Here is a 22,676-nt window from a genome sequence, read left to right on the forward strand (position 1 = left end):
TACGTAGGCACAACTTGATGCAGTTTATCATTGTACCCTGTTTTGCAGGAGATAAATATCGTTCTCATCACTGTTACTATCTGAAAAAGTAAGCTAGTTCTCACTAGCAGCAAGAAGATAACTACACACTGTCATTTCTGTTTATAAATGTCATCTACTAAAGCTGCCTCAATATATCACAGCTCTTCTCAAACTACTGTTCATGAGACAAGACTCCAGGACTGGCTAACTCTTGATACCCCACGGGGAAATACTGAACTTAGGGAGATTGTTTTCCAATACTTTCCACCATATAAATGGAATAATGAAACTTGAACATGTCATCCCATTGGATGAGTTTAAACTTTCAATTTTAGAGATTTCTGTTGCTAGATGATGTTTGACATAGTATAAAGGGGGGAAAGGAACAAAACCTCTTATCTTTTCTAATGATCCAAAACTAACAGACTAATAATATTCTTCTGAAAAAAAAAGATAGATGGGATCACAAGTTTTCCAGCTCAGTAGATACTGTCAGTATCAGCAGTCAAAGTATCAATACTATGTAAGCACTGTGAGGCCTTTTGCATTCCAGCGTCCCTGTAGTTCTGCAGATAACTACACACTGTCATTTCTGTTTATAAATGTCATCTACTAAAGCTGCCTCAATATATCACAGCTCTTCTCAAACTACTGTTCATGAGACAAGACTCCAGGACTGGCTAACTCTTGATACCCCACGGGGAAATACTGAACTTAGGGAGATTGTTTTCCAATACTTTCCACCATATAAATGGAATAATGAAACTTGAACATGTCATCCCATTGGATGAGTTTAAACTTTCAATTTTAGAGATTTCTGTTGCTTGTATGTGTGTGCTTGTGTGTGACTATGTGTATATCTGTACTTATTTCCTCTGCTGTATCAGTTCTCAAGAAGAAACACAGGTGAGTGGTGCAGATATTGATCTCAATGAGACTATCTGATTAAATAAAGAGTATAATAATGATAACGCATGGACATATGGAAATCATATAAACTGTTACCAAATAAACCACTGTATCACCATTTAACAGGTAAATAGTAACAAACAGTTATCAGCTTTTTTGTATTTGTATTCTGTCATGCTTTAATTTAATGCATCTTGACTGTGTTTCATGCTATTTATAATTTTCTTGGGTTGCTGTATATACAAATCTTGGGTAAATCCTTCACTTCTATCCAACTCTCCAAGAAAGCATTGCTTACTGTCAATTGTGAAGCAAAGAAGGGGAAAAAAAACAAGCTGCAGGCTTTTGCCAACATAAAACTCTGAATGACCTCAATGTGTCTCCATTAGGTAACACACATACACACACACACACACGCACACACACACGCACACACACACACACTGTAGCTCACTGCTGTGTACACACCATCTAAAAGGGGTATAACTCTCCAACCCTCAGAAATTATGTTGCTTACTTTGGAGGGAAAGGTTAGTTGGCTCTCTCTCAGCATGCCTTCCTGTCTGCTCTATTTATGCAGCAGTGGTAGATTGTAGATCTAGAAACTTTAGATTTTTTATGTCTTAGGGTTTTGCTGTAATTTTGTGATTTCAAGTAACTGTTGAGAACTGGGTTGCGTCTTTTGATCTGTTATACATACTTTCATTCAACTTCCAGTTTCATCATTTTTTCTTTCCATAAACCTCCCAGCTGCTCATTTGCTCCTACCTATTTCCCTCCCCTATCCTCCTTGCTCTTTTTTTCCTCCATTCACCCCTCAGTCCTGTCTCCCTCTGACAGATGAGTGTGGTCAGAGGTCATGTGGTTGTAATTAGGAGAGCGTTGCCTGGGCACTCTGCCCTGCTTCCTGTTTCTAATCTACGAGAAAACAGACTTCAATTCGGTCAGTCCTGAAAACAGCTGTTAGCAACGGGGCTCAGCCTTCAAACTGCCAAACCTAAATAAAACTGTCTTCAACCTGTATTCATAATCTCATAACATTTATCATAATCTTCCCAACCACCATGCCAGCTCCACCCTCCAATTTCCCTTCTGCTTGATCAATTACGTAACTGCAGAACTACAGGGACGCTGGAATGCAAAAGGCCTCACAGTGCTTACATAGTATTGATACTTTGACTGCTGATACTGACAGTATCTACTGAGCTGGAAAACTTGTGATCCCATCTATCTTTTTTTTTTCAGAAGAATATTATTAGTCTGTCAGTTTTGGATCATTAGAAAAGATAAGAGGTTTTGTTCCTTTCCCCCCTTTATACTATGTCAAACATCATCTAGTTTGTTAACCTGCTTTACAGGTGGCTCTTGTTATCCAGGTCTAGTCTTTCTCCAGCCTTCCGCTTCTCAGCCTTTTTTCCAGTAGGTCTGTCGGTATAAACACTGTTGCACTTTAGTCATTTGTTAACGTTATGAGAACCACCTTAAATAAGTCAGCAGAAGTCTATTTACTATGGACTGGAGGAACAAGGTTCAAGATTATTATTTTACAGTAGAAAGGTCAGTCGTGTTTGAACCTTTTTCATGTTTGTTGGCCAATCCTTAATCTTGACATTTTATATCATAAACAACATGTACAAAATGAATGAGAAATTGATTACAGATTCTCAACTTTTATTAAAGACTTTTTGCATGCTTCCTTGTGGGAACAATGGTTATTCAAATGAACGTTACCCATTGACCAATTCCAAGCTAAGGTGGCTACGAGATCTCATCAAAATGATATTCGCACCAAAGCACTCAAATGTATGATTTGGTTAAATCCTCATGAGACCGCCGCACAGCTGAAGCCTCTAGCATTTCCTACAACGTGTCAAAAAAAAAGCTCCATCATCAGAACTGCTCACAGGTGAATGTGGGAATAAGACGCCACCTACACCCAGTGACCACTTTATTAGGTACACCTGTACAATCTAATGCAATCCAGTACATCAGCCCTGCCGTAACATCTATCTTTATAAAGCTTATAATGTTCCGTTTTTGGTGACATTGTCAGAAATGTCACTCTACACCACTCCTCTGCACCCTGCACTGGATCTTACCTACCATGCTGCGAATGGCTCAGGCCCATCTTACATCCAGGACATGGTCAAACCATACACCCCAGCCCGTCCACTATCCTCTACTATTGCCAATTGGCATGCTAATCCCTCACTATGAGGGGGGCCCAGCTACTGCTCAACAAAACCACGACTGTTTGTGGTCCTGGCTCCACAATGGTGGAACGCGCTCCCCATTGACATCAGGACAGCAGAAACTCTTTCGTCGCAGACTGAAAACTCATCTATTCAGACTGCATCTTGGCACATAAAAAAGCTCTTTTTCTATCTCTTATTGTTTCTAAATGTAGCACTTGAAGCAGTTCAGCATATTTGATGAAGTTGATGTACTTGCATGATTCTTGCAATTTGTATCCACATGGTTGAATGCACTTATTGTAAGTTGCTTTGGATAAAAGCATCAGCTAAATAAATGTAATGTAAAAATGTGATAATTCAATTACATGATTTAGCATTAAAGGGACAGTTCACCCCAAAATCAAAAATACAATTTTTTCCATCTAGATTGTTTTGGTGTGAGTTGCCGAGATATCTGCCGTAGAGATGTCTGCCTTCTCTCGAATATAATGAAACTTGATGGCACTTGGTTTGTGGTGCTCAAAGCGCCGAAAAAGAAAGAAGAAAAAACAAATACAACAGCAATGTCTCTTTCCAGAAGCCATGACCCGGTTACTCATGACAATCCACAGGCCTTGTTTCAGTTTCAGCAGTTTCATGTAGGAACAATTGGTAGAAAGAAAATAATAGGACAGGCAGTAGAAAGCAACTCATACTGGTCAAAATAGGATAAATACCATTCACTTACAAGAATGGTAGCACTTACATCTAATTTCTAAAAAACAACTACACACTTGTACTAAATTGTAGTGTTTGGGAGGGATGCAATCTTCTACATCTAGCTCTTGTTCCTGTCAAGTTTGAATGCACTTACTGTACGTTGCTTTGGGGAATGGCATCTGCCAAGTTGCTTAAATCATGCGACAACATGCATATATAGTTCATACCTATGCATCCCCAATTATCCCTGTGCACAGTCTGAGCATTGAAATGCTTGTGAGAAACCGTGACTGTGCTCATATCCTACCATTCATGTTGTTAGCTAGTGTTTTACACTCAGCAGGGATAATGGAAAGAGAATTTACGCCACATGATTGTTTAATAGGATTAAGTGAAACCACCTCAACTGGCCAGGTGTTTTCAACAGGACTGTAAAAGTTGAGTTAATTGGGCTGATTGCTGCAAATGACTGTGAAGGTACTTAGTTAAAAATTTATTTATTATTTTTAATGGGCAACAAAGTGAGCACAAATATTTTAAAGGATTTGGGCACACACTTGTTTTATAGTATTTATAATTTTTACTTTTTTTTGGTATTTTTTTCAGTTTTAATTAATTTTGTTTATGTGGCCTTAATAGATTTTTGCTGTTGTTGTTTTCCACCATTTTGGACTCCACTGTTGCATTTAAATTTACATTTTGTCAATTTATGTTCCTTCTCACTTGACTTCTTCATTTTACTAGTGTGTAAATACTTTGTCTTTATTAGCAAAACTAATTTAGACAAATCTAAACTAGGCCAAATTATACCTAAAGTGAACGAAATCAACCCGTGCTCATTTAGGTAACAGCTTGTCTACTGTGCATGTTGGAACAGCATCCACTAGTTTAGGCTGACGATCCAGGAAACTGTTCAGATGTCCTGCTTTGTTTCCCAATAGAGCTTTTCAGATCTCCACCCAAGGCTTAAAGTATTTACAATGCTTCAGTCTGCTTTTCCTCTAGCAAAGCCTCCCTGAGGATGGCATTACAGCTAATGGGAGAGATATGGCCAAACAGATGGAGATGGCATGCTGCAGACCTATCCGCTGTCTCAGAGTTTGAGATGGGATTTTGTTTGCTAGTTTGTTTGTTTATTTTAGAGAGCTGGCCAATTTTGGGGGTTAAATCTCAAATACCATTTCCCACATTGGATTGAGTGGCTTGATTGAGAGCCAAGTCCTGAAGTGGATGGTGTCATTTGTAAAAGAATTAGAAGGGTGAGGAAAATGTCATTGCAGAAATGTGCTTTGTGGTAAAAAAAATTCTGACATCTTAATGGAATATACAAGCTTCTGATTTCATGTGAAATTCTGAAAGCATTTAATTTTTCATAATCAAGTGTCTTTTTGTTGCTCAGTGATACAGAACAAAGCACTGCTTGGCTAGTGATGGAGGAAATACAGTTTACAAATACAAACAAACACATACACAGACCCCCAATAGCATGAGTGGCAGCACAGATTTAGGCTATAAAGGCAGCTATAATACAGCTATTTACATAAACTGCTCTGCAGTTTGAAGTCTCTGTAAGAATCCATGACATTTAATCATCAAAACCCTAATGCATTCCTGCATTTAGTAATGAAGCACCTTTTTTTATTTTGATATGTCGGGATATACATTTTTTACTTTTTTATAACTCCCCCCCAAATGTTTTACTTAAGTAAAAGTAGCAATACCACAGTGTAATAATACTAGTAAAAGTCCTGCATTCAAAATCTTACTTAAGTAAAAGTACATAAGTATTTGAATCAAAATATACTTAAAGTAGGCCTACCAAAAGTAAAAGTACTCACTATGCAGAATGGCCCATTTCAGAATAGCATATATAATACTATTATAATAATCTGAATCTGCAAAGTAACTAGTGACCAATGTTGTCAAATAAATGTAGTACAATATTGGCTTCCAAAATGTAGTGGATTAGAAGTATGAAGTAGCATAAAATGGAAATAGTCACGTAAAGTACAAGTACCTCAAAATTAAGTACAGTACTTGAGTAAATGTACTTAGTTACTTTCCACCACTGACCGTGTAACAATTTTGTATCAGAATGACAAAATATGCTTTCAGAAATAGATATCTCAAAGCTTAACAACTATTTGCATGGCTAGACACCATGGGGGCAATGTGGGGCAATGTGTTTTTGTAATTTAGGTGAATTAACCCTTTGAAGTGTTCTTCTGAAAGGCACAAAGGAAACATTTGTTAAAAGGTATGACAGCACAGAAACTCTCCTGTTAAGAAGCATCATAGCACAAATACAGAACTGATTGCACAGATTTATGATTCCTGATATGTGATACAACTTGTGTTTACACACAGAGTCCCTGAAAGGAGTGATCCAAGAGGAAAACTAGCACAGCACAGAAGTAGGAAAAAATCATTTACTTTGTACAAAAGTGTATTTTTAGTGCAAAGGAAGTAATTCAACATTACTTCCTAATCGCGTGCTCTGCTACCTTTCTCTTTTTTTATTGTTCTTTTTGATTCTAGTATTTTTGGGCAGTCCTCATTTAAGAAAGCAAGAAAGTTCCTCTCCAGGCTGAAAGGAATATTTAATAAGCACCAAACTTGTAATGTCCTCTGTTTAGTTCTCCTTTCTTGGCACAAAGCAGTATCCATGGCAAAAAGACCAAATTATCTGACCCAGAGATTCTCTGTCCCATTTTCACTGGATGCTAGGTGCTACCAGGTATCCACTGAAGGTGATGTAAACATCCACGTCATCACTGTAAATGGCATTCTCCCTCTCCCTCTTGTAAAGTCGAACCCAGACCTCGTCATTCAGAGCCAGATCCAGCATGACACTCTGGCTCTGCATGATGGACCTCTCGCTGGGCTGAGCGTATAGGATGACTTGCTCCTTGTCGTTGTGCATCAGGTGGAGGTAGGTCTCCTTAAAGTTCCAGGTGTGGATGTTGATGTTGAAGAAGTAGATCCCCGGCACGTAGCAGTAGAACTTGCCCTTGAACATGTTGAAGTGCTCGTGGAGGTTCACGAACACTGTGTCGAACACCAGCGCCTGGTAGTAATCCACGCTGTGCAGGGACTTGCGACGTCCCACCGAGAAGGAAGAGTGAGGGATCTTGCAGGCGTCTCCAGGGGCACCTGCCTGGCCTTTGTTACCTTTAGGGCCCATGGGTCCTCGGAAGCCGGGAGGTCCCTCTATGCCAGGTTTGCCAGGTGTACCCTTGTCGCCTTTGTCTCCTTTATCACCTAGGTGGACAAGAAGAAACACAGAAACATCAGGAGCATAACCTGGACGTCTTTCTTTTTTTATTTAACTTCAGTGGTGGAAAGTAACTAAGTACATTTACTGAAGTACTGTACTAAAGTACAATTTTTAGGTACTTCCCACTTTATGCTACTTCCTACTTCCACTCCACTGCATTTCAGAGGGTAATATTTTACTTCACTACCCTTGATTGTAGTAAACACCAACAGCTGTAGTTACTAGTTACTTTTCAGATTAAGATTTTCCATAAAACAACATCAGATGTTGCTTATTGAGATAACACTCTTTTTGTCAGTTGAGATGGAAACCCATTAACAGTGAAGGCAGGTCCAGACAACATGATTTTATCCCCAAATAGCTGTACCAGACAAGTTTTTGAGAACATGTAGAATATTCTTGATTTATAGATGTGATCTTGTCATTTACCAAAGTGCAGCTCTTACTGAGTAAAAAACAGGTCCAAGCTCTTGCTACAAAACAGATCGTTCATTTTGACATGCATACAATGCCATAAAGCTTTCTAAGGTTTTTCATAATAGTTACAAATCCAGAAATGGGAACAAATTGCAGCAAGGCTTTCACATCTGACATTCCAAATCATATTTATAAATCTGAAGCAATTTTGTTAAACCAGTGCTTATATTAATGTTGTGTTCCTCATGGACTGTGAGACAAAATGTTTTGACAGAAATGTGTAAGGAGGGTCTGTCTGAAAAATGTGAACTGTGTTCAGGAGTAAAACCCCATTTTTTATGTAATGTATGACATTTATTAACCTCTACTTAGGACCAGTAGGAACTGCAATAACATTGATACAATTTATTTTTGCAAGACTCTTTACAGGGAAGATCTTGTAATGCCAAAGGACATCAAAAAAGAAAGGCAAGGGTTAAAGGTGAATTTTGAAAGTCAGGAATCTCAGCACAAGGCTACGGAAAAGAAAATATAAGTTTTAAATGCAGCCTCTATTAATAGGCTTTCCCTCAGCAAACGCTTTATCCTGATAAGAGACAACTAAGTTTGGTTTAAATTAAATAACATTAACTCTATGAGAGACGAAACAGCTAGTTCTACTACTGTAGTTCGTATATAAGATATACATGATCAACAGACTGGAAACATCGCTGTCCAGTGAAAACCATGTAATGTATCTCCAAATTAAGTACATTTTTTGAATTTTTCAAATAAACTGAATGATTGAGAAAAAAAATCTCCTAATTCCTAGGATAAATAAACCATTTAAAAACCTGACAGGATTATCTGAAAAATGCACACACAGCCGGGAGCAGGGCTGTTTTTCTTAGCTCATGTAAAGTTGACGTTTTGGAGATATACAGTTATAACAGGACAGTGATGTGTACAAGAGATGTTGGTGTTCATGGATTGAGTGATCAGATGGCATACACACTTACATACATATAACCATATATACAGATGTAGTACAAAAGGAAAAAACAACATGGCCACCAAAACAGCCTCAATGCTACTTGTCACATTCTCCAAGTTTCCGAAACTCTACTGGAGGGATGAAACAGCATTCTTGTTTCTTGTTATTTTGATGATGGTGGTGAGGAGCACAGTCACACACGTTGATCCAAAACCTCCCATACTGAAGGTGTTCAATTGGGCTAAGATCTGGTCACTGTGAAGGCCATAGCATATGACTCACATCATTTTCAAAACATGAAACCATCAAACCATTTAGTAAGCCTTCGTGCCCTGTATGGGAGCATCTGAATTTGTTATGTTTCTCCATTTATACACATATATTCTACTTCTCATGTGCTAATGTTAAAATTGTTAGTTGGATGTGTTAGCCCTCAGAAGCTCTGTCCTTGTTTATATACTGCTTCCTTGGTGTATCCTGTTTTGCTGTCACAACAACCTAACACACTCAAATTATACATGACTTGAAGCAAGCTCTGAATATGATTTATGAGCTTATGTACATCCATCTGTCGGCGCTCCTGACTGAAGTGTCACTGGTTAAGTGAACATTTTGAGTGTTGCTATTGTTCCAAGTACACAAAAACCTCTTTGCTATAAAATCTAGCGACACTGCTTATAGGACTTCATCACCATATCACTATGAAGCAGCTGTAATAAAAAAATGCCCGTAAGCTAAGCAAAGATTTCCTCAGCAATGAACAAGGATGAATAAACTGAAAAACAAAACAGCCTATAATATTTGGAGGAAAGGTTAGTGACAGTTTTAATGATTTTCATATTCAGTTGACGGATTACATGCTCCTCTACTGGTTGGGCTAAAGAAACTTTTTCATATAACCTGGATAAATATAAATATATCTAGGTCTATGAGGCTCTAAAGAAATCTTGCTATGCTGCTGCTGTTTAGGACATTGTTTTACTTAGGTTCCTTTAGGCAGGTCTTAATGTGGTCATGAGTTAAACACCTCTGGGTTGGGTAAACCACATAGGAAGAAGCCACAGCACTGCCCTCACTCACCATGACCAATACTTCCTGAAGTACACACCAGTGATCCCCTGGACAGATGCTCAATGCTCTGTCTGTGATCTGTCCAGCTGTGACCAGTGTCTGCACAAAGAGCCCTGAAGAGAGTTACAGCAGTTTCCACAAACAGCAGCTTAGCAGCACCTCTACACTAAATGGACATATATGGGAATGATCTTTTCTCCTGAAATCAAATAACACACTTATGCCCACATAAGATTCTGACCTTTCTTTCTCTTTAAATATTACAGAAAAATATCCACTTATACATACTCATACATCACATATGTATGTATGTATGTATGTATGTATGTATGTATGTAACACTGAGGAAGAAGAAAGCAACAACCTCTTTCTTTACCAAAAGTAAATTAAATGAAAATATGTTTTATGGCCATGACAGTTTGTTTGCATTTGCATTAAATCTTTGCAGCCATTATGTGTGTATGTGTGTGTGTGTGTGGCTGTGCCTCCCATCTACCTCCACTGGCTCTTGACACCTATGCTCCCACTCACCTGACGCTCATCCTCCAATCACTCCGGTCAGCCAACACACCTGCCTCCAATCAGCGCATCCTCTGCAGTATATCTACCCCCGGCATCTCATCGCCAGATTATTGTTTCAACCCTCGTGGATCACTGCTCACCTGTCTGCTCTCCGTTTGCTTCTGCCTGCCTGCCATGCTCCTCTCAGCCACGCCATCTCCACCGCCATTACCATTCTGCCTGCTTCTGAACCCCAGCTAACTCCATCACCCTTCTTCCCTGTATTCAATATTCTTCCTGCGTGTGACTCTATTTATGTACAGTTCATATACTATATAGGCCTATATATATTGGTGTGTGTATATATATAAAAATAAATAATTAGAGTAAGATAGGGGTAGAAAGAGAGGAAGTCTGGAGTTGTGTATGACATTACCACTCCAGGGCTTAAAAACCAACATTTAGAAAAACATTAAAAGCATTGCAACAGCAGTTACAACTAATTCAGATTACTACAGCAAAGACTCCGTGTAACCATTATAATTCTTCAGTCTGCATTGTGTTGTGTGTCAAGGACCAACACTCACTTCAATTTCTGTGTGGACTTTTATTGCCTGGTCAACAAACAGGGAAACCCATTGGTCAGTCACGTAAGCATAGCAATCTCTACACACAGCTCTACAGAACAATTTGCAAATGTTAGACTGCTAGAAAACTAAGCTAGCTATAAATACTTTGACAAATTATAACCAGTTTAGCACATTTGAGGAAGTGCAATGCAATCACCGCATTTTGTCATCCAATCCAACATAATACCATGATAGCTGTCTCAGACAGATTTGATAAAATGCTGCGCTCCGTACAACCTACCATGGGCACAATCCTCTCGTTTGTCACAGTGCTGATGTCACAGCTGGAATTTATATGCCGGGAAAGGCCTGCCAACCAATAAGAATCCACAAAACTAAATATGACTGGTCATCATCTGTTACAGTCAACCGACACGCAAGGCGAGGGTCACATGACCAAGAGGGCTGGTATTAATAGGCTAATTGCATGAGCATGTTGTAGTGACGCTACTACAAAGCGGGAAACAGTGCTTCAAAATAAAATAGCTTATCTGGAAATTTCAAAGTTAAGAGTATCTATGGCGTTGACCCACTTGCTCATGACCCACTCAGAATGGACATGCGGTCCAAAAGTGGACCGTGACCCACCAGTTGGGAACCACTGACTTAGAAGACACACTGACATCTTACTTTGGTCATTGAACATCACTGAAAGAATTAACTGTTCTGCAAGGTTTAGCACTAAAAAGAGACAAGAAATTACAAAAAGGCATTAAATCAAATCACATATTTTACATTATATTTATTTAGCTTTTATCCAAAGCAACTTGGAATTTTCTTTGGACCAGGGATAGCAAGACATATTGAACTGACATCTTAAGAATCTATATAATATGAGAGCCGGAGGTCCCTGCTGATTAACATATGTTGTCATTTTAAGCTTACAAACTGCAAAGGTAAAATCTCAAACAAAATTTAAGATGCATATGCATTTCGTATTTCAACTGTACTTAAATCAAGTTGAACCTGAATATTTTAACGCTGTGTAAAATACAATCTAATCCCATAGCTGTAGATGTGATGTCAAAAATGTGTGGGTGCAGAATCACCTTTGTCCATGACTGAGGGTTCTGGTTTCTTTTGAGAAATTTGGCTGACTGCTCTCTAAAATTGAGATTGGCTGACTAACTGATTGTGGGTCACGCTGTTCATATCCAGTCACCGCAGCCTTGTGGGCGCAAACCCAACTGCACACACTTGTGCACACACATACACAACATGCAAACATACAAAGCACACAGACACACACACACACACACACACTAAATGCTCTGTTTATTGTTTTCCAGTGAGCAGTCAGTGAATCAGTGCAAAAGAAAGAAGAGGAGTGTGTGTTTGTGCGTAGTATTTGTGTGTACTGCAAGAGCACAACTAGATTTGCCCAAAGCTTATTGTATGCCTATGTGCATGTTTTATGTGTGTTACTACACATATGTTCCTGTGTATTTGTGTATGTATGTGTGTTTTCTGCCACATAAGCAGGTTCAGTGCAGGGTGAAAGCTCCTGACGAGACCTCCCTCATTGCACAGCTGCAATTTGGTAACACTGTATACTGTTTCATTGCCTCATTCGTACAGAAGAGCAACAATTTGAGACATAAATGCAAGTCCTCAGCCTCAGAGGTTAACTGCTGTCAAAAACGGATCTGTTACATCCTTTTGTTTCCACATTAAAGGCTCTTTCATTTTCCATTTAAATGATCCAAACAAATAGAACTGCAAGAGTTCCAAAAGCATTTTTTTCAGTTTGCTTGCAACAAAAACATGATCCCTCACTGGCATCCCACCAAAAAAAAATCTGAGCTGAATGTCAAATAACATTGTGACCAAGCCTGAATATAATCATTTGATGCTCAGAGAAGGCGTGAATACAGTTTTGGTGTACAGTCTCTACTTCAACCTTATTTTAGCCACATACTATAAATGTGTACATTGGTCAATCTGCAAGTTTTGATACTGTCCAGTTAGTATGTGGCCCAATGGAAAGTATTGCTTCAGTGGCAAAGACATTCCATGATACAAACTGTGTCCAAGACATCAAAATTAAATCTGGATTTCTTCAGTGGAAAAGTTATGGGTTCTTCTGCAGTATAAAAGGGCCTTAATTGCCTAAATTGATTTGTGTCCATGCATTGTTTCTGTATGTGTGTGTGTGTGTGTGTGTTTGTGTGTGTGTGAGGCAATAGAGAAAAAGAAAGATTTTTCTTTTTCGTGGTTCAGCAGTTGGACTGTTTGGGGGTTGATTGCGGGTCAGAACAGACTTGGCATGTCCAGTTATCAAAGGACCAGCAGATAAAACAGCAGAGTGATGACACATTGTTTGGACTGCTCTGGTTGAGTTGGCCGCTAAGGCTCTGATATCAGACACACATGTTCTCACAAATCCCTCTCCAGCTGTGATTGTGTGGTTCTTGGATATTATAAAATCCTTGTTCTTTAAATTTTTTTCTCTCTCTTTCACATTTTCATAATTTTTTGTTTCCTCCTGATCTAAACACACACTTGCACATACATTTAAGGTCACACAAATGCACGCACACATATGACTGTGAGAGGGCTCACTGTGAGTCAGTCATGTGTAACAAGTAGAGGTCTACAGGGGTCCACACAGTCCCTTGAGTCACGCCGAGTAAAAATTATATTTTGTTTAAGCTTGTCAGGTCCCAATTTTGAAGCAGGTTTTGGGTCTGTCTATCAATAGGTCTTATTGAGGCAAAATGGAAAGTGAAAATTACATATGTTGCTGCTCTTCTCAACCCTGGCTTTCTGGTCCTGGCCAGGGTCAGATTAGCTCATGAGGCCTCAGGGAAAAATGAGCTGTGGGCTCTTTTTGAGAACCCCTCAGAGCTCCAGAAACTATATTTTAAACACAGGGCCTCAAGATTAGGCACCAGTTTAAGGCCCTTTACATTTCAGTTTATATTGTATTTTAATGGGTTTTACAAAACAAATGTGCAATTAATCAAATTACCACAACGTAATTGGATAATAGTAACAGTAACTGCCACACACACAACCTGGGGCTGTTAAAGTACCCTGAGGGTCTGGGGCCCCAGGGCAGCTACTGCTTGGCCCGGTTAATAATCCAGTCATGATCCTGGCGTGTCATGCTGCTGCCAGTATTGGTGGTCATTGGGTCAGTTTGAGTTGACTGCAATTTGGATCAGGTCTGATTATCTTGAATTATTTTGAAAATTAATGTATGCATGTTAGGTTTGTGTAAGTTCTCCACAGGTCCATTCAAGATCAAGTCCGAAATGTTGGACCCATGAAGACATCTAGTAACAAGAAGTTAGGAGACAAGCTTGTTCAGCATTTTTCCACTGCCATACATGAAGTGTATCTCCAGTCATCAGTCTGTTAAGCTCCTGAAGTTCACGGGTGGCACCACCCTCATTGGGCTCATCTCTGGTGGGGATGAGTCCACCTACAGGTGGGAGATTGACCATCTGGTGACCTGGTGCAGTCAGAACAACTTGAAGCTCAATGCTCAAGATGGTTGTGGATTTCAAGAAGAGCCCGGCCCTACCCACCCCCATCACCCTGTGTGATTCCCCAGTCGACACTGTGGAGTCCTTCCACTTCCTGTGCACCATCATCATGCAGAACCTCAAGTGGGAGCTGAACATCAGCTCCCTCACCAAGAAAGCCCAGCAGAGGATGCACTTCCTGCGGCAGCTGAAGAAGTTCAACCTTCCAAAGACAATGGTGGTGCCCTTCTACACTGCCATCATTGAGTCCATCCTCACCACCTCCATCACCATCTGGTACGCTGCTGCTACTGCCAAGGACAAGGGCAGACTGCAGCGTATCATTCGCTCCGCAGAGAAAGTGACTGGCTACAATCTGCCCTGCCACCCTGGACACAAACTGTTTCAGACACTCCCCTCCCCCGGCAGGAGGCTGTGGTCCATCAAGACCAAAACCTCACGCCACAAGAACAGTTTCTTCCCGTCTGCAGCTGGCCTCATCAACAAGCCCCCCCTTACAGTATAGTATACTTCATACTTTGAACTTTTGCACTTTCCCATGTATATAATATATATTTTTAGATTTTCTCATGTTATTGTCAGTTATATATTTTATATTTATGATTCTTGACATGCAGTACTTGCTTCATCTTTTTTTAATATTTAATATCAAAGCAAACTCCTTGTATGTGTAAACCTACTTGGCAATAAAGCTGATTCTGATTCTGATTTACATGGTTTGTAGATAGATTTTAGACTGAAAAAGGCAATGTTTCAACCCTACCAGGTCTTCTGTTGAAACATTGCCTTTTTCAGTCTAATAAAACTTTTTGGCAGTTATAATCCAGTGTGCAGACACTCTACTTGGTCATTCTTCCATACTCCAGTTTCTTCACTTCATGGCTTACATAAATTCATATGCTGATATGCATTTTCTATGACAGACTTCAAAAACTGTTAAAGTTGCTGTTACTTGGCAGTCTAGTTCCTTCAAAAAATGTTGAACACAGGTTGATTTTGTAAGTGGTTCAAGGTTGTTTCTAATTTCCTTTTCAAAGACAGTCTCATTTTTTTCTCACTTCTACTTAACGATCACCTTCAGCTGCACTGTTCCACTACAATATATATGATTACTCTTCTGATTAAATAGTAGCCTTGCCAGACACACAGCCATCTGGAAAAGCAGAAGCTGTGATCCGATTAAGGAAATGTAGCTTGAAGCAGGGAGATAGTAACACAGATATTCGAGGATGGATGGTTTTCTGTGAACGAACATGCAACAACAAACACTGTATTTTTGCTAAAAGCACGGTACCGGTAAAAGACATACAAATAAATGACAAAGGCTGACTTTCTATGTTACAACCTGCAAGAATCAGAAGACAAACGGGAGACCAAAAACAGTGGAACGGCAAAACAGACAGGAAGTACCAGCCAATCTCAAGTCAGCAATACTCAGTAGCTGACAGAAGCTAATCCAGGCTCTGGTACCTTTGAGGATGGTCATGTTGATGACAGTACGGACCTCAGGCATCTGATATTGGGCCGTGGCTGCTGACGGCTCCGGCTGGTCGCAGCACCGCCTGCACAGTCTGGGAGGAGGTCTGGAGGGGGAGGGGACGCAGCAAACCAGGGGGAGGAGCAAAAGCAGCCTCAAACACACCGCCAACATGGCTGTCACAACCTGAGTGGAATGAAATAGAAAGGAAGGAGAGTGGAAAAGTTATAGGTAGGTGGATTTGAATGTTATTAAGTCATAGCAAAGGAAGACGTATGACAAATATGGATCCATGAGACTCTAAAACTAATCACATAATACATAATTTTCATATTGAGGCTCACGCTTACTCCTTTCGCCAGAGTCCGACAAGCTAAACTTAAGCTAAATACTGAAGATTCATCGACCCAAAACCAACATTTTTGGACAAGCATAGACCAGAATGCCTTTGAACTCCTTTGAATAAGGAGTGCAGCCAAAGTCATGGATATGTCCCAGTGTTCACAACCCAGTTAGCAAGCTATCAACATTTTCATATTTGATAAACAAACACTTCAGGTTCTCCAAACCTAATCCCTGGCAGCTGAAATGTTTCTGGGAAATGTAGGAAACCACTAATTAGACAAGACAGTGTAAGTGAAAGTTTATCTCAAAAAAGTAAATTACAATTCAGCGTTAAGTACCTCCTGACATACATTGAACATCACAGACCGATGACACGTCACAATATACATATCCGAGGGGGTATTTTTCGTTAAACATTCCTTTAACTTTCAAGGACATAAAAAAACTGTGGTAAGAAGGTCAAAGCCAGAGATGAAAGATTGTCTTGTGACCTTAGAGGTCTCATATGGGATCCAGAGTACTGGTTTAAGAAATATAAGCCTACGGGAAAACCTATAGATTTCAAAAATAAGGAGGGAATTATGTGGCATTCCATACGTTCACACATACACCTGGACTTGGTTGGATCATGTGAAAACATCAGCAGTGATTGGATTCTCTCTGCATGAACTCAGAGCAAGAAACACACACATTTCCAAGGACAATATGTGCTGCTGAACCTGTCACCCTTGGCACAACTCTTCTGTTGAGCCAGATCCACACACACATTTCTCTCTAATACACATTTCTGCAACACCACAAACTAGAAGAAAGGAAAACAAAAGACTAGATTTATTTATTTGACTACCCTGAAAGCTTTCAGTATTTAGCAATCATGAGACTTTGTTGAATAAAAATCTAAGGTTACAAAGACATTTATAGTAATTCTGTGTGACTATGTAAAATAACATAATACAAAACATATGGCACTCGGTTGATGTTTTTACCCAGAATGCCTTATGGTAAACTGAGCACATATGTTTCTAGGATGGATAATCCTGGGAGTGGGGGCTGGAATCTCCAAACCTGGAAGTGTTACTGTACCCACTGAGTCACACAAGTCCATGATGTGTCATAAAACCCCCTAGTTCAAAAGGTATTAAATAAGTTTTAGTATTTCTTTAAGCTTCCTCACAATACTACATGTATAGACTTTGCTACATATAATGTTATAATTGTAATGTTTTATAAAAATGGCTATTATCAACATTGTTCCATCTAACCTCTCGCTAGTTTTGTTTTTGGTCGCAGCAGGCAGCTCTAAAAACCCACTTTACGCTACCTGCCTACCTCCAAACGGCAGACACACAAAGTTAGAAACTAGCTGGTGAACAAAGTGGAGCATTTAGGAGCATTCCTCAGGAGTTACAGGAGACAGAAAACTGAATTATTGGACTTACATTTGCCATGTGGCCAGAAACATTACTACAAATGAATGCTGATGTTGTTCTGTATCTGCTGGATGTGTAAATAGCCAACTGTTTGCTAACATGTTCACTGTATCAACTTGGTGATGATATGTCAGTGTTGTGTTCACAGCTTGTTTCTGCTGAAAAAAAATCAGTTAACGCATGTTTAACTCCCTCTTTTAAACAAAAGACTAAAAATAGAAAATAACCACATCAAATGATTGAAACTGCATTTATTAATTGTTTGGGCGGAAGAACTCCAAGAAAATGACATATTATTGTATCATGTTGTATATTATGTAAAGTTTTTTATGAATGACATTAGCAAACGGTTGCCTATTTACACATTTAAGCCTAGTTTGGAGGAACATTAGCATTATTTTGATGTTGAATTTCTGGTTATCTGACAAATGTAAATCAAATGTTCTCCCCTTTTATCTCTGTTTCTGTTTTCACTAACTCCTGAGAAAATGTCTAGTCTTCAGATGCTAGATGCTCCACTCTGTGTACCAGCTGGTTTCTAACTTTGTTTGTCTGCTGGTGCTGGGGAGGTACAGTAGTGTACAGTTGGGTTATCAGAGCTTATTTGCTGAAAACAGCTGCCGGATGCTGTGGGAAACAAAGTTGATGAGAGTGGAATTTGAGGACCATATGACCAAAACAACAAGCTAAAACAATCATTGGATGAATCCTAGCTGCCTTTCTATTCTGTGTTCTCCATCTTTTTCTATCATTCCCTTCTTTTGACTTTTTCGGTCAGCAGTATATCTCAGTTTTCCACTTTATCTCTCTTCCTCCCACTTTTCTGTCTTCTTGCCATCCATCCTAACATTTGGCCTCTGAAATCCACACATGTGTAACACAAATCCTCTGAAAAGCAAGCCGGAGAAGAGAAAACAAAAACAAAAGGCGGATGAGAGAGAAAAATAAACAGGGGAGAGAAAGATGAGAGAGATAACGAAAAGATTCCCAGGGGGTTTTACAGTGACAGATGAATGTTAACTGGATTTGAGATGATGAATGGAGCATGACTATAAGAAAAAGAAATGACTGGAGCTCTGCCACAATATTTTTATCTGACTACTGATAGTAAAATATAATCATAACAGTTATTATCTGAATCAGCTTCACTATCACAGCCAGCCAGATGTCAGAGGATACATTTCTACTCACGCAATATGTTTGGAAAATTAGTTCAGATTCATCATTTTAGTTAATATTTTTTTCTATTACTTGATCTACATACCCCTGATTATTTGCAATGACTGCAACAACAGAATGGCTTCAATTTCATCAAAACTACACAAACTAAACTGCAGCATTTGTGTCATAAAGGAAAAAGTTTGAAGAACTGGATGTGCTCACATTGGAACAATAATTGCACCGGCGTGGAAAATATAACTGATTACTTGGAGTTTGGCAGAAAGCTTTATTTCAACAATACAGATGTATGAGCTAAGACTGCTGCAAAACAACTTACAGTGTAATATTTCTGAGGAATAGGCCTGCACGACATGAGGGAAATCTCTGATGTGCGATAACTTTGTTCAATATTGCAATGACAATGTGACTTGCGATAAACAAACAAATATTGAAGTGTGCATATTAACTATAAAATTCCTCTGTCAGGACTAGAATTTAATATTTTAAATATAACTAAATATTGTTTCTAGAGCTGCAACAGTAAAGTGTACAACAGCAAAGCCACTAATCAATAATAACTCACTGGAAACAAATTTAAAATGTTAATAAAATAAATCATATACACCAAAACACCATATACACTAAAACATATACATCAAAATACTGAGTGAAGTTTAGAAAGAATGCAGAACTCGGACATCAGTCAGTATCAGTCCTTCCTCCTGTCTGTCCTCTGTCCTCCTCCCTCTGCTGCTGATGTGATTCACTGCAGGTAAGTTACCGCTGGTAGAGGGAGGAGGGGCTGATTTGTCTCAGCCAGCTGTAAGTTTATAAGAATTTAGCAAATTTTATGGTATGTGGTAAACGCTAAAAAGTTAGACTACATACATACTTCGTTTTAGCTTGTTTGTAACAATTCGCTATTAGCCGAGCTAGCGCGCTGTGGTTGTGTAAAACATAGGAGAGACTACAGACAAAGCAGATTAAAATATCACTTTCTAACGTTACATATTTACATGTTTATGGTTGTTGAACAGGTGGATTGGCTTTTTATCGCTAAGGTTTTATTGCACTTACAGTAACAAGCATAGTTGTCCTCAACTTGAGTAATCTTCAAGTTGTCTTCACTTCACTGTCTCCACCGAGGCTCTGCTGGCTGCTGTGTGTGCACATGTGTGTATGTGGAGGAGCTCACCTCCAACACAGAGAGCAGGGCAGAGGCTGCAGTGTGATAATAAATACTACGGTCTTTCATTGCATTTCAGGCAGTCTTTTACGATGTGTTTATCGCGCATGTTTATATTGCGATGACAATGAAAATACAATCGGTCAGCACTACTGAGGAGCACTGCAGTTGGTGAATAAATTATATACTTTATGCATTTTATATACACCATAGCTGTACTAAGAAAGCTGGTATACTTTGACCAACTTAGCCTTGCTGCCATTTTGTCCCAGTGGCCAACCATGGTACTGCAAAAATACAAAAAAACCACAGAGGTTTTCTTTTTTTTTTTGCCTATACCAGACCACCATTACAAAAAAGATGCCTGTAAAACTACGGCAGCAGCAAAGGGAGGATCTTGGAGTCGGGTATCCAGTTCAAAGAATACATCCGTGTCATGGACTTCAAATGGAATTCACCTGTACTCAGTATAAGTCATGTTTTTGTTACTTTACATACTACATCAGTCTCCTGAACTCCCATAGGAATGGTTAGCATTTTGGAATTTCCTGACCAGAAAAGTCAAGTCAAGTCAAGTCAGTTTTATTTATATGGCCCAGTATCGCAAATCCCAGTTTGCCTCAAGGGGCTTTACAATCTGTATAGCATACAACACCCCCTGTCCTTAGACCATCGATTCGAATGAGGAACCACCCAACAGAGGAGGGATCCCTCTCCCAGGACGGACAGGCATGCAATAGATGTCCAGTGTACAGAATCGATTCACAACAGAAAAGGTTGCTTCACTCAAATAGCCATCCAGAACTGTCCACATATGGTAGTCATGCATCAAGACTTTGTTCTCAAAAATTAAAGTAAATGTGTAGGGAATTCACAGGGATGCTTACTCAAATTTGCCCAGACTTTGTGAAGTGAGTAAGTGTTTTTCTTATAACCTGATAAGGTAAAATGATCCCACACACTAATTTCTTTTAAATCGGACCTCTCTACTGATTAAGCCCACCATATGCTGTTTTATGTTGACAATAATTTATGACACATTAACCTAATGGTTAGTTTGTTTACTTTCCACACCATCCATCACTCTCCATGCATGAACAATACCTGCTGTCTCTAAACTGACTAAATGAAGGTCCATTGTGAGTTAGGATACAGCGGTGAAAAAGCTTCCAACTATAGAATTCAATGTAACAACAAACATTAAAATAGTTTTGGGCCATTCTTAAAAAAAGATCCTATCCTGAAAACAGATTTAACAGATTTCATAAAGTGTGCGTGGGTGTTTGGGAACCTTCAGGTAACATGATTTTACCTCTGTATTTTATCATGACCTCATGTTACTTCATCAACCCTCACCCCTCCTCACCCGCAGATCATGAGGACCCCCCTAAAGCTATGTATGCACAATTTGCACCATGATCATTATGACAACACGCCGCTAATGAAGTGAACACACACTGCCTGACACTAACCCAGCCACAACACACATGCAACAGTCATAATGAATTCGTTTAAGAAGCCACGTCTACAACGCCAGAGCATCAGTTTGGCATGCAACTGCAGTCCGGATAAACCACACACACAACTCAAAACGCAGAACGCAGGCTAACACACACATACACACACACACACACACACAAACGCCATGCACTTTAAGAAACGTGTCAGTGAGTCGGCGCGTGAGATCGTGCACGGCGATGTTAGGGGTAACTTTTTAAAAACAGCTGCTGAGTTGGCGACTTGTGAATAACTTCTTCAATCCTACACGTCTCTGCAAGCACGTAAACGCGCCGCCGGGTGTTTCTTCTTCTTTAAAGCTCCGGAGGATTATTATGCAGAGTCGTGTCGGCCGTGAGACGGATTGTCATAAAGTCGTTGTCACATCGTGTCAGAGTGTGTGGTCGCTTTTCTTACCTGATGGAGTTTCACCACAGCGGAGGAGGAAAAAGACAGACTGCTGGTGTCAGACTGAGAGGAGGAACTACAGAGGAGAGCAACCTCTCTCTCTCTCTCTCTCTCTCTCCCATACACACTGTCTCCCTCCCTTTCTCTCTCCCTACACACACACACACACACACACACACACACACCTTTACTCCGTTCCTCATCAAAGAGCATCAAGCGTCAGTCTTTCTCCCCCATTATGTTTCCCCTCTTCCCCCGTCTCTTCTTGCTTTTTCCTCCTGTGATAATCTCCTGTACTTCCCCCTCCACCCCTCCTTAAACTCCACATCCATCACTCTTACTTAAGAGATTCAAGACCGCTGTATTTCTATCCAGACGTTTTACAACAGAGAGCTAAATGCAACATGAAGGAACTGTCACCACCCAAACAGAAATTCAGGTCAACTGCCCCCCCATCTCTCTCTTTCTCTCTCTCTTAGGTCAACATTTTACTTTACTGTGTCCATGACTCAGATTCTGGACAGTAACAACTGCTTTTCCTTTAATTTGTCCCATGCCTTCCAATTCTGCAATTCTGCATGCCAAAAATAACTACATTATATCACCTCTCATAAATTCTGTGGTTCTTAAATCATGCTGCTTCTTTTATATTGCTGTCATTTACATAAACCTGTCATCTTTTCTTTACTCTCTTCTGATTCTCGATCTGTCTGTGTAAAATACTCTGTTGTAGTGTCAAGATAATTCGGCTAAGAAGATAAGAAAATAATAAGAAAAAATTGCCTGTAGAGTAATACAGATAAAGTTAAACAGATCAGTTATACAGTTATAATGTAATAAGTTAATGTTTCACTCACTGTATTTAATATCCCATCTGTAGGTCCTGATAAGTTTGAGGAACAAACCACTCTGAAAAACATTGCGCTCTTTTCCAGATGTACTTGCAATGAATCCAGCAGACATTGCCGGATCTAGCTTCTGGGTGTCCT

The 22,676-nt window shown here is 39.6% G+C and overlaps 1 protein-coding gene across 3 annotated transcripts; it reads right to left on the bottom strand.

Moving 5' to 3' along the window:
- Positions 1 to 5,142: 5,142 nt before the first annotated feature.
- On the bottom strand, positions 5,143 to 22,676 carry c1qtnf6b (C1q and TNF related 6b). 3 transcript variants are annotated; one of them, XM_044186883.1, is made up of 3 exons: positions 22,545 to 22,676; positions 15,654 to 15,846; positions 5,143 to 7,085 (listed from the first exon to the last, which is right to left on the bottom strand). In XM_044186883.1, exons 1-3 carry the CDS (start codon positions 22,605 to 22,607, stop codon positions 6,538 to 6,540), a joined length of 804 nt encoding a protein of 267 aa, XP_044042818.1. In that variant the 5' UTR covers positions 22,608 to 22,676; the 3' UTR covers positions 5,143 to 6,537. The 3 variants fall into 3 exon arrangements, with proteins under 3 accessions (XP_044042818.1, XP_044042809.1, XP_044042827.1); XM_044186874.1 differs by lacking the exon at positions 22,545 to 22,676 and adding an exon at positions 21,697 to 21,919; XM_044186892.1 differs by lacking the exon at positions 22,545 to 22,676 and adding an exon at positions 19,674 to 19,885.

Source organism: Siniperca chuatsi, linkage group LG3 (assembly GCF_020085105.1).
Source record: "Siniperca chuatsi isolate FFG_IHB_CAS linkage group LG3, ASM2008510v1, whole genome shotgun sequence".
In the NCBI taxonomy this organism is placed as follows: domain Eukaryota; kingdom Metazoa; phylum Chordata; class Actinopteri; order Centrarchiformes; family Sinipercidae; genus Siniperca; species Siniperca chuatsi.